At 43.2% G+C, this 17,957-nt stretch overlaps 1 protein-coding gene across 5 annotated transcripts in view; it reads left to right on the forward strand.

Annotated features, from left to right (window-relative positions):
* SARDH (sarcosine dehydrogenase) overlaps positions 1-17,957 on the forward strand; it is a 1,294,294-nt gene that overhangs the window by 894,927 nt on the left and 381,410 nt on the right. For all 5 annotated transcript variants that reach the window (XM_069609627.1, XM_069609628.1, XM_069609625.1 and 2 more), the window contains exons 18-19: positions 3,042-3,204; positions 8,861-9,029. In XM_069609627.1, the coding sequence (XP_069465728.1) occupies positions 3,042-3,204; positions 8,861-9,029 (332 nt within the window). The remainder of the gene's footprint in view (positions 1-3,041; positions 3,205-8,860; positions 9,030-17,957) is intronic.

Raw genomic sequence — 17,957 nt, forward strand, 5'->3', positions numbered from 1 at the left:
AACCTTCCTATTTAAATAAAATGGTTGCATTCGCTGCCTGTAATACGTACATACTCCATGTCTGGCATATAGTTAACATCTGCGCCTGAATGCAGTTCAGTCGGTTTAGTGCACGTAAGAAATTAAAAAATCAAAATTAAATCTAGCATGCATAAGCTTCATGCGCACGTCGCCTATACTATGCATATTTTTGTTCCATTTATTAAAAGAAACACAATAAAATAAAATATTGTTAATTCAATTATAGACAAATAGCCAATTAGCAGAGGTGGTCTTGAAACCCAGCTCCCGTGACTGCTCATTCTGTGGCTGTATCCTAGCAACTTGAGACCCATGTGAAAGAAGCCTGTAGAAGTGTCCAACACATCCTCATACATAAACATGCACACAGCTTGGCCCATCATTACACATGGGTAGCACAGTTTTCGGCTAGTGCCTCACAGTGTAGCGATTCTGCTAGTCACTTTAGCCCTATCACCAATTGGGGGGACGAAGAGTGTGCAGAGGATGGAAAAATAAATTGCCCAAAGATGACTCACCAAGACAACTGGTCTCGTATTAGGCCAAAGGGTGCATTGTGTGTTGGCCCATATTTGAAACGTTCACCAGTATAGTAAGCTAGTTACGAGATCGTTGACCAGAGTGCTCCGATTGGCTGCCTCAGTCCACCGGCCCAGCTACACTACATGCAGGGGAATGGGGTGTGGCGGGCGGTTAGCGGAAGCCACCTTTGCTTCCCTTCACTGCCTTCAGGGGATAGGACAGCTAGGTAGGTAGGGGCTCACGGCGTTGCCGTGCCTCCCTGCCTTTATTAAGAGCTGCAAAAGAATTGGGCAGAGGGAAGCTGTGCGTGTTTGCCTTATTGTGCAACATTGCCATGCAGGAGAGCACTGGAAAAGTCCATCCAGAACCCCACTCTGGCATCCAACATTGCCCCGCTGCTCCCGATCAAGCTATCAATTGATTGACTTGAATCCACAACGCGCCATGCTGCAGTACTTTCCCATCTCACCCACTACACCACCGCCCCCTCACCAACTACCTTGTTTCCCAACCAGTGGTGTGTTCCCACAGCTAAGGCTTTAAAAGAAAACTCAGAACTCGAAATAAGGTTCCAACAAACACAAAGTAGCCCCCGGGCTTGCGGTGGACCAGGAAAATGAATAGAGACTTATCAAAAGGAGCAATTGCAGCTTGCTTGAGGACCATCATTTGTCAGCCATTTGCTCACTTCTCTGGGGCTCCACTTCCTGATGGTAATTCAAGCCACTCCGTCAATGGGGTTTCAAGTGTCATCTGCACTTTTCTTGGCTTTGTTCTTTTTCTTGTGTTGCTGTAGTCCATATGCTGGTTTTAATAGGTGGCCCTTATATCTTGCTTGCTTCAGAGCCTAGACTTGGCATAGGTCTTGCTACACTCGGTCACATTTTGCCAGATCTCACTGGTTTCAGGGAGCTTTGGATATGCACCCAGAATCCTGGCAGGTGACTCTGCCACAGTCCTTGCCAGCAGCGGATGGCAATGTGGTCATTCTGCAGTCCCCACATGCACTTGTCTACTTCCTGCTCTACTACCTTTCCTGTTTGTGCCGCCTCTTCCTTCTTGGGGACTTGCAATGATCGGGCCCTCTTCGGCTCCGCCCTCACTTCTCTTCTCCTTCCTTGGGTGATTGACTTTTCCCTGTCACTCCAATCTTTCACCTGTTTGGATTTCTTCTCTGCCCCCCCTTAGCTGTGTTCTCTCCCTTCCAGGTTTAGGCCACCCTTTTGAATCCATCCTCTGCTGCGTCCTGCTCCACTTTTTTTTATCCACGCTTCTCCCCTGCAGGTCAGTCACCCTTTCCCCATTCCTCTGTACTCCAGACCTGCTTTCTGTTCCTTCGCCTCCTTCGCTTACTTTTTGGCTCCTAGCTTCTGCCATTCCTCTGCTCACTTCGCTCTGTCTTCTGCTCGCCGGACTCTCACATCAATCCACTAATGCTGTGTCGCACCCACACCACTTCTAAACTGTGGCTGTTTTTTTCCTCCGTCCAATCTACATCTTGCATCCACGAATGCCAGATTGAGTGCAGCTATGCTGCCCAACCTGCATAGGGTTTGTCACTGTAATTAGAGTTTGTTCTTGATCTGTGGTGGCTTACTCGGTGAATCAAATTGTCTTAACGGGCATCCACCATCTTGCTTTCCACACCACCTGAGGTTCTGAAGCTGCTACATGTACCATCCTTTATTCTGCCGGTCAGAGCTGCGCCATCCCAGCTTCATAGGTACATTCTCAGTGGATTTGTTGGTTGGCAAAGCAGTGTTTGTTAGTCAGCCTAGCATGAAACCTGTGCTGAGGTAAATGCCTGGGCCCCCAAAGCTGAGGGAATTACTCGCTAGCATCTCTGTTTAGTTGCTTCCCTTGTGCACAAAGCTGATAATTGTTTTAACTTTGCAAGAAAAGTGAAAGTTTCTTACAGCTCAGGTATTGGTTGGCGGGAAAGAACTCCTGACCTCTGTCCGACCTTGAGTGTTTTAAGCAGGTAAGGATTTTACCAGGCTTAGTGTGTGCAGGACTTTGAGGGAAAGGGTCCGAATCATGGGGGTGGGGGGGACCACAGGTAAGCGATGGGGGCCCTGTGGAACCATCCTATTACTATTCTCAGCCCTACATCAGATAGTGCCTGGCAGCCTCCAGCCCCAATTGTTTCCCCATTCGCACCTACCAACCTTACACATAGGACTTTCTCACAGTTCCTAGAGTGCATTTTCCCCTCGCCCGCTCTACTCAAAACAGATTTCAATGCACAGTGCTTCCTACCACACGTACACTATAAATCACATCCATGTCGGGCGGTGGGGGCGGGAGGGGGGGCTGTCTCCTTTCACACTATCCTTTCCTTCCTTGTGCAGTTATTCTACCCACATCTGTCCATGCCATGACAGTTTTAGACCGGTAGAATATGGCCCCACTCAAATCCCGAGCAAGTGACCATTAGAAGAAATTAACACAAAAAATAAATCAAGATACTGATGCCTTTTCTCCATTTCTTTTAACAGGTGCGCGCTATTCGACTGTCCTTTGTTGGCGAGATGGGCTGGGAATTGCACATGCCCAAGGAAGCCTGCGTGCCAGTGTACCAGGCAGTGATGAGAGCTGGCGCCAAACATGGCATCGTAAATGCTGGCTACAGGGCGATGGACTCTCTCAGTATTGAAAAAGGTACTTGCCACGCATTGAGAGCAAGGCGAATTTACATTGCCGGAGATGAAATTGCATATGTAAAAATGTTGGAACTACCACAGATTAAACATATCGGGTGCTTCCCGGGGTCCTGGGACTAAGCCAGTGCAGTTTCTTTTTTTAATTTTGCAATTTAATTATTCCATGTGTCAGATTAACAGTACTGCTTAAATATCACATCCTGGCGTTAAAAACTTGTATACGCTTACCTCCTTTGGTTATATTGGGTTTAAAAAAAAAGAAATCAACCTTTACGTGTCTGAAAATCTCCTTTGATCTATGCTCTGCCATTTTAGACACTTCCACTCTAAAGAACAATTCTAGCCAGTTGATGTTGGGGGGGGGGGTCGCCTATCAGTCAACTTGAAAGGACCAAAAAAGGCTGGAACAATGATCATGAAGGGTTATTTATTTTAAAGGGGGTGCATGCATTTCTTATCCTTAGCATGCATATATTTCATATGCAAAAAACATTTTAGATTTGGAAACCCATTGATAAGCAGACCTAGGCCAATAGCAAATGTGGGAGGAACTGAGAGAGAGTAAACATCTTCCAATGTGTGAGAGCCCTACAACCGTAAGAACAATTTTAAAGTGAGCTCTTTTAGATCTTCAAGTGTATTTCAAAGTTTTAATAAGGTGTACAGGTAAGCAAACAGCCACCGGTAGGTACCCAGTTGTTTAGACATACTGTGCAAAAACAAATTTCCTTGGAAAACCTTCCATGGTCTTCACCCGTGTACTCCGTAAATGTGCCTAACTCTCAAGGACTACTAAAAACATCTTTTTAATATTTGTCCGCAAAAATGAAATGGTTTGTAATAGAGTACTTTACTTTTTTTTTACACCATTGTTTAAATCCAAGATATACACTTAATACAACCACATGACAATTGTTTGTCAACATTTTTCAAGTTACCAATTTACGTAGCCATTTAATTTTTCATAAACCACTTGGAACATTTGAAAATTCAGAATGGATACGACATGCTCTGATCATCTTTCTTCCTTTGCATCTGAGTCATTAAAATGCCTCTGCACGTTTTGAGGGAATACTCTTCTTCGGGAAGATGCCTCAAATGTTTTAATCTAGGGGATATATAATTCTCTTTAGTCAATAAATTAATTGGTAATGTTTCTATACTTATCGGTAAACGATTTCTGTATACTCACAAAGAGAATTCCAGATTTTTATATAGGTTAACTCAACCTTTTTAAAGAGCAGTCCAGTAACTAAACACACATACATGTATATATAAGGCCATAGTGAGGCACTGTTTTAATATTTAGAAATAATTGTAAAGGAAAATCTTTTAATACAATAGTATAAGATATTCTCACCACTTCATAGACGTTTCCATATGCAGAGTAAGTAATCCATCTTCCTAATGATGCAAATATAAATTTAGCACACACACATACATGGTCCATGTTATATTTGTAGTTGATGTACATGTACATACTACAGGTGTATTTTGAAATCTGAGAAATTGCACAAGTAACCCAATTGGTGCATCGCTAGATGAAGTTCCCATCAATTTATAATGATCTAAATAGACACTCGAATATTGAGGAATTACCGACCATTTGAACATTGTTTGACCATGAAAATATTTATCATCAAAATTCTTTTTGCTCCTCAAGAAGAGGGATATCTCTCAAAACGCATAGAGCTTTACTTTCTTACTATTGATTACTATTTGTATTGGTTTTCTTTTGAAATGAATGTATACTTTAAACATTGCTTTTGTGTGGAATACTGAATCTAATCAAGTATTTATTCATGAAATAGACAGCAGTTCTTTATGTATTGAATAAATTACCAACTAAGGTAATTCAAATCTCTCTAGAAGTTGTGGCACTAATTACTCAACACATAAAAAATGAGTTATGGACAGAACAAATTGGTTTAAATTTGACAATTTTTTTCAGCATTCATAGGTGTGCAAGGGATGGGAGTGTCCATGATATATGAACACTTTGACATATCAGTTACTGACTTTCGATACCAGAGTCAGCTATTTCTCCCTTGCAACCTCCTCACACTTCTCTACAGCTCTAAATTGTTGAATTGCACAACATTATAGACACATCACAGTGTGCTTTACCACTTCTATATCTTGTATGGTATGGGCAGGATACCCACTTTGCCCTGTATTTGAACACGTACCTGGGGACAGCCACATTACATCATCGCTGGCCTGACGCGGGGATCTCGATTCTCTCCCAACATATCAGTGTCAAAGGATTGGAGGAGAAAGAGTATGTGCACCTTCCACAGGGGTAAAAGCTTGAAGCCCCATACTAGCCAGACCCAAAGTCCCAACATCCAAGCAAGTGGCTTTTCCTTTAACGAGGTCGGTTATGAGTGGGTTGAGGAAAGTAAAGGGTTCAGTGCCGGCTCAGCTGGACCATGCTTTGGGTTTCACGGAATCCGTAGCAAACTGCTTGAGGAGCAAAGTGGTTTTGACCACAACATTCTGAACACACAGACATGGGCTCTGGAACTTGCTTTGCAGCTCCCACGGTACCATGAAACAAATGCCAACACTGTAGAAGGAAAGTACCCCACTTCTAAAAACAAACCACACAATATAAAAACTATAACCAGTATTTGTCCACAACCCAACTCGTACAGGTAGCACCACAGCCGGTAATCAAGTACAGGCAACACATAGGAGGCTTTGACAGATGCAACTATAATCTAAGATGGTGTCTGTATATGAGAGAAGTTTGATCCAACCCCAGACACCCACATCAACCACAGGCAATTTCCCAGAATCTAATCAATCTCAGCCCTTACCGAACTTTATCCCAGAGATGCAGACCCTCCATGAAGGTCCCCCCCACTGTGGAGGGATGCAGGTAGAGAAGCCAAACATGCCATTCGAGGGGATTGGGTCCTCAGACGTATTCCATATCTGACAGGTAATCACCACAGCTGTGCTGCTTACCTGTCATAGATTTGGAATACGTCGTCAGACCATCCCATCGAAAGAACGTTACCAGGTAAGAGTAACTTGTTCGTCTGGCAGCGTGGGTGATAGGAGCCGCAGGCTCACATTTGATGAAGGCTGGAAGGCGGTTGAAGACAAGGAGGTGAAGTTGGTGGCAGAGAAGAGTAGGAGGTGGAGGAGAGATCTGGTTTAGAGCAGGAGGGGTGAGAAAAGAGTTGACTTCAGGATTGTAGATGAAGATGTGGTGGCAATAAAGAGGCTGGTAACATCATAAGAGTGAACAGAAGATGCTGGCAATCCAGGTTGGGAGCTCCAGAGCAAAGGGCTGGAGCATGGAAGTGATGAGAAGAAATGGCTTTACAGAAGATGTGCGAACACCCAAAATCTAGATGACTGGGATAAATATCAGAGTCTGGGAGCATTACAGAAACTATGAGAACATATGAGAGGAGTGGTAGAGTCGAAATGAGGAGGAAGCATAGTAGAGTGTCTGAGATGGAGGGAACAAGGAAGACCATGTCCTGGCAGTCAAGGTTTGCCCTAGGCAGGCAAAGACAGTCGGTGAAAGAGCGCGACCGGGTCCAGGAGAGTACAGAATTTAGAGAGGTGGAGAGTAGGGTTCAGTGCCCTGCTTGGAGTACTCTTGAATTCTCCTCTCTAACCACTGAGTTATACCCTTGGGACTGGTAACTGCATTAGTCCAGGGGTACAGGACCCCTGAAAGACAGCACCTAGAAACGAATAGAAGACTGTTCAGCAATCCCTTAGACTGCATCACGAGAGAAGTGGTAGATGGCGCACACTACTGGGATCTCCGAAGACCCAAAGTGTTTAGGAACCCTGTCCGGCCAGAGCACCAAAAGTGCCCAGGCGACAGAACCTCCAATGGACTTTGAGGGCTGGAACTTTAATGCCAGAGGCAGATGGTGCGGGGCATGGCCACCTGCATCGACTGGAGAGGCATTTACCTGGGGATTATTATCCTGACATTCATTGTTGGTCTCATTCTTTTTCTTTTGTGTTGGATATTACCAGAACATTAATGTTAAGGACTGCACAGCAGGGCCAGCATCCCACCAAAACATTTAATAGAAATCGCAGGAACACTGCAAAACCCCATGTCTCAAAGTTGGTTCTCTTCAGGCAGCGTAATGGCTCTGTTCAGTTGGACAGTATCCAGTGCCTCCCACCTTGGGCAGAGCTGGAATCTGAGGAGCAGAGCGATGGTACTCCCATGCACTCCCACAATGTACTTCCAATTCGCACGCCAGGCACTGAACTTGTTCTGGATGTACCTTCCTAGTAACAGTCATGCTGTAATCCTGCCTACCGCTGTTCCTTCTCCCAACATTGCTACGCCTCATATAACCAGCAGCAATGTTGATGATACCTGTAACGTGTAACTAAGTCAATTTCCTGTAACAGCACCACAGTGCCCCTGGGCTGCCAGTGCGCTTTATACATCCAAATAAATAAATAAATGGTGATGGCGTGCAGCCACACCATGTGCTTCTTTCGGGTATTCGGATTCTAAATGTGACGCAAACTTTTTTAATGAGGGTGTCGCAACTGTAATGCTGTGCTCCTTTACCATGCCGGAAGGACCCAGTTGGAAATGTCGCTGCATCATATTGTGGAATATGTTTGGGCAATATTTAAAGTATGTCACTTATTGCCAGGCTGCAGCCACATGGGGATTGCAAACTTAAAGCAAGACATTCCCCAGCTTTCGCAGCCACTTTAGTGCTTGTGTCAATGCAACATCGTGCAATCTCATCTGCAGGGATATTGGGCCCCATGTTAAAATAACTTAAATACATACTTTATTTTAGTTCATAAATTAACTTTTGCAAATACATAAGACCGATGCATTAAAAAGATTTTTCAGTAATCGCTTAAGAAGATTGTACAGTATTCAATTAAAAACACTCTAAACGTCATTCCATTTTAAGTTAAAATTTAATCGTAAAATAACTTTAAAGAAAGTGCCCATATACCAATATCCTCTTAAAATTACACAAAAATATAAAACTGCTAAGATTATTGAAGCAAATGTAAAGTATGAAATAAAGAAAAATGCCCATAACAAACAAGTAAAATGTTATTCAGTGACGCTCCCTGGCAAGCCACCCCTTTTGCCTACAGCACAAGGTGCACCTCACACCACTTATGACATGGCTTTTGTAACGCGCCTATACACAAGTGTTTCAAGGTACTACCTTACTCTTATCTATCCATCTTGCATAGTCTCCCCGCGCCCTCTTTCCTTTTCCCCCGCGCCCTCTTTCCTTTTCCCCCGCGCCCTCTTTCCTTTTCCCCCGCGCCCTCTTTCCTTTTCCCCGCGCCCTCTTTCCTTTTCCCCGTGCCCTCTTTCCTTTTCCCCGCGCCCTCTTTCCTTTTCCCCGTGCCCTCTTTCCTTTTCCCCGCGCCCTCTTTCCTTTTTCCCGCGCCCTTTCTTTTTCCTTGCGCCCTCTCCCCTTTTCCTCACACCCTCTTTTTTAAACAACATTTTTTCACTCGCCATCCAATTTATAATGCCCCAACTGCAAAATAAGTATTAGTGACAGTTTTAAAATTTTTCGTATTTTAAAATCTTTCCAATTTCTTGCTTGCATCAATGGCATTAATTTTTTAGATGGTGTCAGTACTGTTAACGCACAGACTGGTTTCCTCCACAGGCTATAAGCACTGGCATGCAGACCTGCGTTCCGATGACACCCCACTGGAAGCCGGACTGGGCTTCACATGCAAACTCGAGTCCAGCACCAACTTTCAAGGCAGAGACGTGCTGGAGAGACAGAAGGCTGAAGGGCTCCGGAAGCGTCTGGTGTGCTTCACCATTGAAAAGTGAGTAAGACAACATTTGCCTGGGGGTAACCGTGCAAAAGGATTACTGCCCCCTGGTTCATACTACAAATTGCGTGTTCAAAAATGTAATTGAATAACAGCTTATCAAATTTCAATAGCTGATTTTAAATGGCTCATTGAGCAATAGGCAACCCCTCTAAGAATGTAACGTTGGCACAGTTAATTTGGGCAAGAAATGTGGTGGGTCGTCATGCATGCAGTGATTGGTAAGTATGGAGACAATCCATTGCTAGGGCATGGTTATCAACTCCCACTGATTGTAAGACGATGCACTTTGTGGGATATATTTTGGGGGGGCAGAAGGGTTTCGGTAGCTGGTGCTTGTGCGTGGAATGGTCTTCCATATCAGCTAAGGAAGCTAGAATCTTTGACAACTTTTAGAAAGCAGGTAAAGAGAGATTTGTTTGAATAATGCCATCTTAATGATGACGGTTCATCTAATTCAGATAAGATCTGTGCCTAGATGCGGCTTGCCGCTTAGTCCCTTGGGGATATGCACAATACAAATGAAATCACTAAGTACCACCATAGTAAAAATACCACAAAGTAATAAACATAATCACAAAATATTTCAATATGCTGCTTTTCTCTTTTAGATTCACCTAATTCTAATAAAATGCAAGCATCCTGATGACAGCACACTCGACTCATAAGGATACACAGACTGAACTTTAAAGATTCCTTTAGGCTTAGAATCCAAGGTTTCTGGCAACTCAGCCTGTGCAGTCATATAGCTTTCGGGGACTTTCCTAATCACTGCATTACGGAAATCTGCAGTGTAGTAAAACTTCTGTATTGCCATTCCTATTGCTGAATTCTCTTCCAAATGGATGTCTTGGCACCTTTATTGTGTAGACTCTCATTCTAATCCGTGCTGCCTCCTGTATTCATTTAGGCATACACATGCATCAGAGGCTTTTTTCTTTTGGCCCTTTCTGTTCTTCAGTGCTATTGTAACTTGTCTGTTGAATGCAGGAATGGTAATATCCTTTTTCACCTGCAGTTCAACTGCATATGGTGCCGTCTGTGCGCGTTTCTAAGCTTGTTTTTTGTCTTCAAATTCAGGTGTGACCCCACCCAACCTGGACCGAACCTTTTGATTTAGAAAATCTAATACCATACGCATTCTATGCATGTCATTCCCAAATTACATCGGTTTTGTGTCCCGCTCACAATTCACACATTGTGATGAATACTCTTGGGGCCAATTGTAATCTTCAGCATGCATCTCCCTACAAATCTTTGCCCCAATTCGGGATAATCCAGGCCAAAAATGTGTTGATTCTTTATTCTGAACTTTGGGATCTCCTCCCTGTCAATTATTTGCTGGGGTACCCTTTCATTAATGAAGCTTCTTTCATGTTCAAGTGCTAAAGTGGCTTCTATCATTTCAGGATGCCCATTCACATGGATAGGAATCCATGGCTGCCCATCTCCCGTGTGTATTACTGAAAGGGTTGAAATGTGCTTTTCTTTATTTACCTCTGGAGTGACTTTTGGTTTGTACTTTTATTCATTAAGATAACAACGCAATGTGCTCATCTATTTGTTTGACATTTTTTCTTGGGGTCCAAATACATCTGGAAAGACTGTTCCTCTTTTTCTCCCTGCATTTCACCCTGACACATGAGAACGACAGTGACACTGGCCACACAGCCATTCTGAAGATATACTTCCACTGCACTTTCTGATTCAGCAACGGTGTGGCATTATTTTACACTGTTTTGTGTCATAATTTTCTTAGGCCTGAATGTTTTTTTAGCTTTGGACCACAATACTCCATTTAACCCATCAATGAGGGGCGACAACCTCTTCAGGCAATGTGTCCCTATTAGAAAGCGTATTTCATCGATGGATGTGATAATCACTTCCCGTCTCATCCGATGCTTCCCTATCTTTGTCAACCTCTGTGACACCTTTGATGGGTATTTCTTCCCATTGAAATTGTGCACAGGGCCTTCATTTCGTCTCACCTTTACGTGATTTTTTGGGTATCTCTCTTGATTGATACTCTTAAATAGTTCTTTTGACATGATCGTTGCTTGGGCACCCGTATCAATTATCACAAATGCATTACATTTTTCTTCAATCATGAATGGACCATAGTACCTGTCTTCAACCTCCTCCAGCGCCCATAAAGTGTGAATTTTTGCTGATTTAAGGACTTACTTTTCTTAGCTCTTTTTTACTCTTTGCCAGGCAAATGGGCATATGAAATAACATTTTTCCCTCCTGTTTGCCCACTGCATTTTGAATTTCTTTGTCTATTCTCCTGGTCTCAGAACCCGTTTGGAGTGTTTTCATACATATCAATAGTTTGGTTCAGCTCTAAATTGAACCATACTCCCTTTTTGTGTGTGTTGAAATTCCCTGTTTCACTTTAATTTGTTTCGTTTTCTTATTTTTAAATCAGTAGGCAATTCAGAACTGTTATTCAAAGGTGCTTCATGGGCATCTGTGTTCATCGGTGCAGCGGTTATTAAATAGTCACTGTCAGAATGCACAAGATCCCTCCTATGACATTCTGCACCTTCGCTTGGCTGTTTTTGAACTGTACATAACTTTCCTATCTGTTCAGATAACATTTTGACTTGGGCCTCTAAGCATTGAAACTTCTCTGTCTCTGGATTCCTCTCTTTGTGGCCTGTGCCGGTAATGGTTACATTCACTCTGATTAGGCCTATTTTGGTACCTCTCAGGCGATTGGTTCCTATTTGTGTTACCTCTGAACTCATGTGACACAGGAGGTGGAGAACACAGAGTGACCATCCTTTGACTAGGGTTGACTGGTGGTGGCGATTGGTTATATTATCAGGGGACATAATTCATATCTTGTTTTTCGTTTGTTGGGAATTGTACCCTATGGTGATTTCCTTTTTCAATGAACCTATCCACATATCTTGGTCTTTCTTGGTGGCCATACACCATTGTATTAGGGTCAAATATACTGTGTCCCTAGAGTCTGGTACAGGCCATTGTACATTTGATTTTCATTGTTATTTCAACCTGACATATCGGGGTGAAATTCCACCAGGGGGTGGGGGGGGACTACCCAGATATCTAGGGCTAATGTAAGACTCCCTATTGCTGGGATCAACTGATTGGAACATAGGAGTTTGAGGTGGTGTCCTCTGTGGAGGTATGCTCCTTTGATTAGGTGTCATGCTGCTTCTTGCCTGATTCTGGGCTGATTCAAGCAGCATCTTTACAGATTTTACCAAAATATTCGCTGACGCAGGTTCTTGAGATCTTGGTTTTGTCTCCTTATCCTTAGTCCCTTCCACTCTGATCAAATATCACTTCATATAGTTTGGTCCCCTGTTCTATTATCCATTCTAGTGGTTTTTCCCTGTCAAATTAACAAATTAACTGGGATACAATTTCTTTTTGGAGTCCATAAAAGTATGCAGTCTTACATTCTACAATGTTAAGGTTATATGATATGATATGGCATTTATAATGTGCCTATACACAAGTCAGCGATCCTACTAGGCCAGGTGACATTGAGATCGCGAAGGCTACATCAAAGTGTGAAAATGCTCTTTTCAAATTTTGAAGGTACTGTCAAGGAGACATAGCAGGCTTTGCACGCATAGTGTAAGCTGCCTTTTCTTCATCCTGGATAGGCGGATGCTGATAACTGATGTCTTTCCTCCTTCTTAAAGTCCGCCCATGACAGATCTTCCTGTTCATTGAGACCCCGAATGACACTAGCAGCTGCTAAGTCTAGAGTCAGGGGGAAGTACTGTCTAGATTGTTCGGTAGGTATCTGGAGGGCTTTAAAAAAATATATTGTGAACTGTTTCTAAATGGTCTTCCATGCAACAATCGCCTCCCTTTTTTAAATGGTTTAATCAAAGTCTTGTTAGACTTCATGATTTTGATAGGACTACATGGTGTATTCTGGTGTCTCATTTTGTCAGACATTTCTGTACTCTTGTGGGCAGGAATGATTGTAACTATTGGCTGATGATTCATACCCCACCACTGGGCTATAACCTGGTCTGGCCATAGGAACTGCTGTTGGTACATTGTTTCCTTGGACAGAGCTGTGATGGATTTCAAATGTAGCGCCTTGTCACCTTACCTGAGATATTAGACTAAGTATTTGCTGTTTTAAGTTCTTGCACTGTCTCATTTCATTTAAGTGCTTTTAAGTGGTTTCATTCCTGCTCACTCATTACATTGTTTATCTTTCTGAGCCAATTGAGTAGCCATATTTCTGCATTTAGATTGCAATTCTGTGTTTTACTCCCTCTGTTCTAGTTCTGCTTTTAGCTCCTGCACCTGATCACATGCATTGTCCAAGCTACACTGTAGCTTACTAATCAAGTCAGTGTAATGTCCCTGCATTTTTAGGGATCCATGCAACAAAAACCACAACTTTGCTCACAATCCTATAATGCAGTTGTTCTCTTCCTTGCGGTCTGCTGCTCAGAAGAATCTTATGAGGCGTATCTGCACAATGCTCCATTCATCAAAAATGTTTTCAAGTGCCTCTTTTCCTACCTCTGTTGTTAACCCGTCCTTCCATATTGTCACATTTTCTGAAGACCAAACTGCATGTGCAAAAATATTTGCCTCAAGATAGTTTGCCGATTCAGGAACCTCAGCCTTTATTTGGGACATGGTGACACTATTGTGCGAGTCACATAAACACACAGTACTGCACCAATTCACAGCACTAATTCAATTAATAAGTGCACAGTATGGCTATTCCTATAATGCAATTCCACGCAAAGTAACTGTTTTAAAGTTTCCCTATGGCCAAAGCACCAAATATGTGGGATATATTTTGGGATTATGTTTACTACTTTGGGGTATTTTTATTATGGTGGTACTTAGTGGTAGCTTCTAGCGATAATATATTGCAGTAACTTGTTGGGGTATGTTACAATGGTAAGACTGACTTCAGAAAATTGTCCAACTGTTTTTACCGGGGTCACTTACAATAACAAAATACTGGACTTGAAACACTCTGGGTAGACAACGTATAGCCCCTAGTCACAGTATTTTATGTACAACCCTGCAATATGGCATTGTGGCTGAGTATCAACACTTCTAAAACATGCACTTGAAACACTGCATGTTCATGCAGACTCTCTAGCTAAATAGCTACTTTATATACCGCTATCTCTCATTACACTTTTGTCTTTTTCCGCACATCAAATAAGACTAAATGCAGTAATATGTGATGTGGTTTTTATCGCAAAGTAAAAATGCAAGTTACATAAAATGACAGTTTGGCTCACGTTCTGTTTACACAATGAATACTCATTACCTTTTTTGTGCCAAGCCTCTTCAAATGCCTTGGCACAAGAAATTAACTTGGCAAAAGAAAGTCACTTTAAGAAAAGGGGAACAAACGGCAATAGCAGTCACGTAATGAGAAATTGCACATTAGACAGCACTGAAAATGAAATGACCAATCTCCCTGGCTAACTGTCTCACAAACAATCGAACAATCCCTCACTTAAACTTATATATTTACCCAGATATGCTAGTGATATTTTCTGGCTCAGCATGGAAATCTTCCTCCGCCTCATTTCCTGTCGCTTAGATAAGGGATTGCTCCAATATCAAACAGTCCCCAGCACTGGACTCAGCCTGCCAGCTCCCTGTCAGCACTCGTCTCCAGCCGAAGTTCTCTCCCCACACTATCATATTAATGACCCAGCTAATCCCTCTCAACCCTTTTTATGACTTCTTCCTGCCACACATACCACCCCATACAGATCATCCCGCATAACCCGATCTGCTGTGTTTTTCCTAATTGTACCACTGTGTTTCTGAACAATACATGTTACACTTCTTTCGCTGCTTCTTGATTCCACAATGCTTTGCCTCAGCAGAGCGGCACTTCATATTTGTTTCTTACTGCATCAAACTCAGTCTGCACAAAACGCCATTTTACAAACCATCATGCATTTTCCAAAACTTTCCAGGTTATTTCCACATAGACTAATGTTCATGTTAGTAAGGGGACATGTTACTGGGGTTGGATTACTTATGTTATAATTAGTTTTTAGTGCAAATCAGTCAATTGAAATATCCTGAAGTAATATGCACTTTAAGCATGTGCTCTGCATTTCTGAACTCTGCTTTTTCCATCATGTGCCTTGCGCATTTCTGCATTTCTGAGGCTCGCACGAAGACCCACACCACAAAAATATGCCCTGTAATTCAGAGCACCTTCTCCTACAAAATGCATATGGCAGTGCTCTCTTGATAAATGAAGACTGCTACACAAGTATATAATATTGCATTTCACCTTTACCACCACAAATGAACAAACGTCCTGTGACCCATATATACCATTCCTGAACCCCAGTCTATAGCATATTTTCTTTTTTATGAAAGCTATTAGAATAGCTTCTTAAAACCTTTTATCTGAGTGTATACATTTCAGTGGGTTAAATTTGATCAGTTACTTGGACTTGGTATGTTTTTAATTTGCTGAAATCACCTCCATCATAGTTGTCTGCTATTATTTCGATAACGTCCAACATGAATCCGCGCACTAGACGGATTGACTTTGAAGGAGGCTTGGCGCTGGGATGTGCCAATTTACTGTGCTGAGTAGTCAAGTAGCTGTCATAGGTTGTTCCATAGTGTGTCCCAGCAGGTTGGATTTGCCGAAAGTGGCCTTTCTGGTCCCAGCCTTCCCGCTGTGGAAAGACAACATTGTAGCTGCCCACTCCCACCTCTTATGTAGAGGACACACCCTACAAACCCCATTCTTTCCATCGTTATGCACAAAGTACATCTTGCAACTCCAGGTCAACCACTAGCCTCTGCTACCTTATCACCTATGAGTCCACTCTTGCCCCTTGACCATGCTCTGCATTCATTCCCCCCCCCCCCCATCCTGACCTCACCCATGTCCCTCCCAACACCTTGGAGCTCCTGCTGCCACAACTTAACATGTGGATTATTTCCTGACGGGCCACCGTTCTGTGAAGGCAGCCTGTCGGGGAAATAGTTTGCATGGGAAATGGGCAAAATGCATGGGTCTAGGTAGGTGCCCAAGTTCCTGACTGGTGAGAAGTGGTCATAATTTGAATAGGTTGAGCGGGTGAAAGCCATTGGTTCTCTTTGGAAGAGGGAGGTGCAGGCTCAGTGCAGAGAGGGGCAGAGGGTAGTGTGTGCATGACTTTGTAGATGATTGGAACATTTTTCAACTTGAGCATTGTTTCCGGTTGATGGGCGGTGGTAGAATATGTTAACACACCGTTTCCTTTTAGATGTTGGGCACATATGGAGTGCTTGTTGTGTTCCTTCTTAGACCTTATGGTAGACTTTGAGAAGGCAAATGCTTGTGTGATTTCTTTGTTGTTGTGGATCTAGTAATTGGTGGTTGGGTCCTGTTACTTACAATAAATATAGAGGTACTTGGAAATTGCCCACTTATCTGACCACTAGATGTTGCCTTAGCCCTAACCTACCCTTTGCACAGGGACATTTTCAAAGAGTGAAATCATTCCAAAATTAGATCTTGAATGAAAACTCCCATTTGCTGGCTATCAGTCAGGCCACTCGCCTTGTGGAAGCACTTAATCCACCATGGTCCTGGCACAGGCGCAGCTCTTCAAATTATAGGATAATGGCTAAACCACTGATAGATGTCTACCGCATTTGATTCAATGGGGAATATTTTGCTTGAGCCCTTTAAAGATCAAGAGCTGATCACTGGCAGAATAATGCATTGGATGCTGTCCTTTTTATCTAGAAGAGCTAATTGGGGAAATATGTTAAAAATGGCAGGTGAGATTTTAATCTAGATGTTAGGAGTGTAGTCTGAGGTCCGAAGGCATGGACTGGGACTGACCATAAGCCTCAAATTCTTGGTTAATGCTAACATTGGTGGATGTCTCCTCAAAGGCCAACAGTGGATGAAGGAGAATTTGTGTTTCTCAAATGGGGAAAGCCTTGGTTCTCCTGATTGTGTATTCCAATATGGTAGGCAACCCTTTGACTAATTATTGTTCGCTTGTTGGGAGCTTACACAGCAAATAAATCAATTCTGTTTCAAAGCGTCCTCAGGGCAACAGGGAGGGAAACCTGGGATTGAAGTACATACAAGTAGAGATAATGCACACAATGTAAATACAGGGGGGGAGGGAAAGTACCAACCTACTATGCCTTGTGAGTATTCAGCACATGGAAGTACAGCAAGAAAGAGGGAAGTGGGTTAGGTGCTGGGATGCTTTTGCTTGTGCGTGAGTCACAGATGAAGTGCAAGGTAAGGCAAGTGCTACACAGCCTGGAGCCGCCATGGGTGGAAAGTGCGAGTCTCCAGGGCGGAGGGTGTTCTGAGGCAAGTGCTGAAGGAAGGCAGAAGCTGGAGAGATTGGGTGTGGGTGGCCAAAGACACAGCGAATGCATAAGGGTCCAAGACGCCAATCACAGCAATTGAGGGATTAGCAGAGAAGAAGGTAAGGAGGCGAAGAGGAAAGTCTTGAGGTGCTTTCGGAATTTGAGACAATCCTGTTCAAGACGCAGAGGGAGGGTAGGCTGTTCCATAGTAGGATCCAGCTGAGGAAAATGAACAACCTCCCGCTCTGTTTAGCGACGCTTTACACGCAAGAAGTTGGTGCCAGAGGAACATGGAGGTCTAGAAGGAGAGTAGTTTGTAAGAGAAAGTTGCAGATAGTGTGGTCCCTGGCCCCCGACATTTTTACAGAGGGATTTGAATTCATTCTGTGGTGTAACCGGGAGCCAGTGAATACTTTTTTGGGCAGGAGAGCTGCAGTCTCTGGGCTTCAGGCCAAGGATATGTTTTGCTGCTCTATTCTGGATTAGCCGAAGGGGTTGCAGAGTGGAAGATGGTAGATTAAGGAGGAGGCTATAGCAATTGTCAAGGCTAAAGAGAGCTAGGCCTCAGGAGACATTGAGCTTCTGGGAGAA

This window comes from Ambystoma mexicanum, chromosome 8, assembly GCF_040938575.1.
Source record: "Ambystoma mexicanum isolate Mex_15411 chromosome 8, UKY_AmexF1_1, whole genome shotgun sequence".
Taxonomy (NCBI): domain Eukaryota; kingdom Metazoa; phylum Chordata; class Amphibia; order Caudata; family Ambystomatidae; genus Ambystoma; species Ambystoma mexicanum.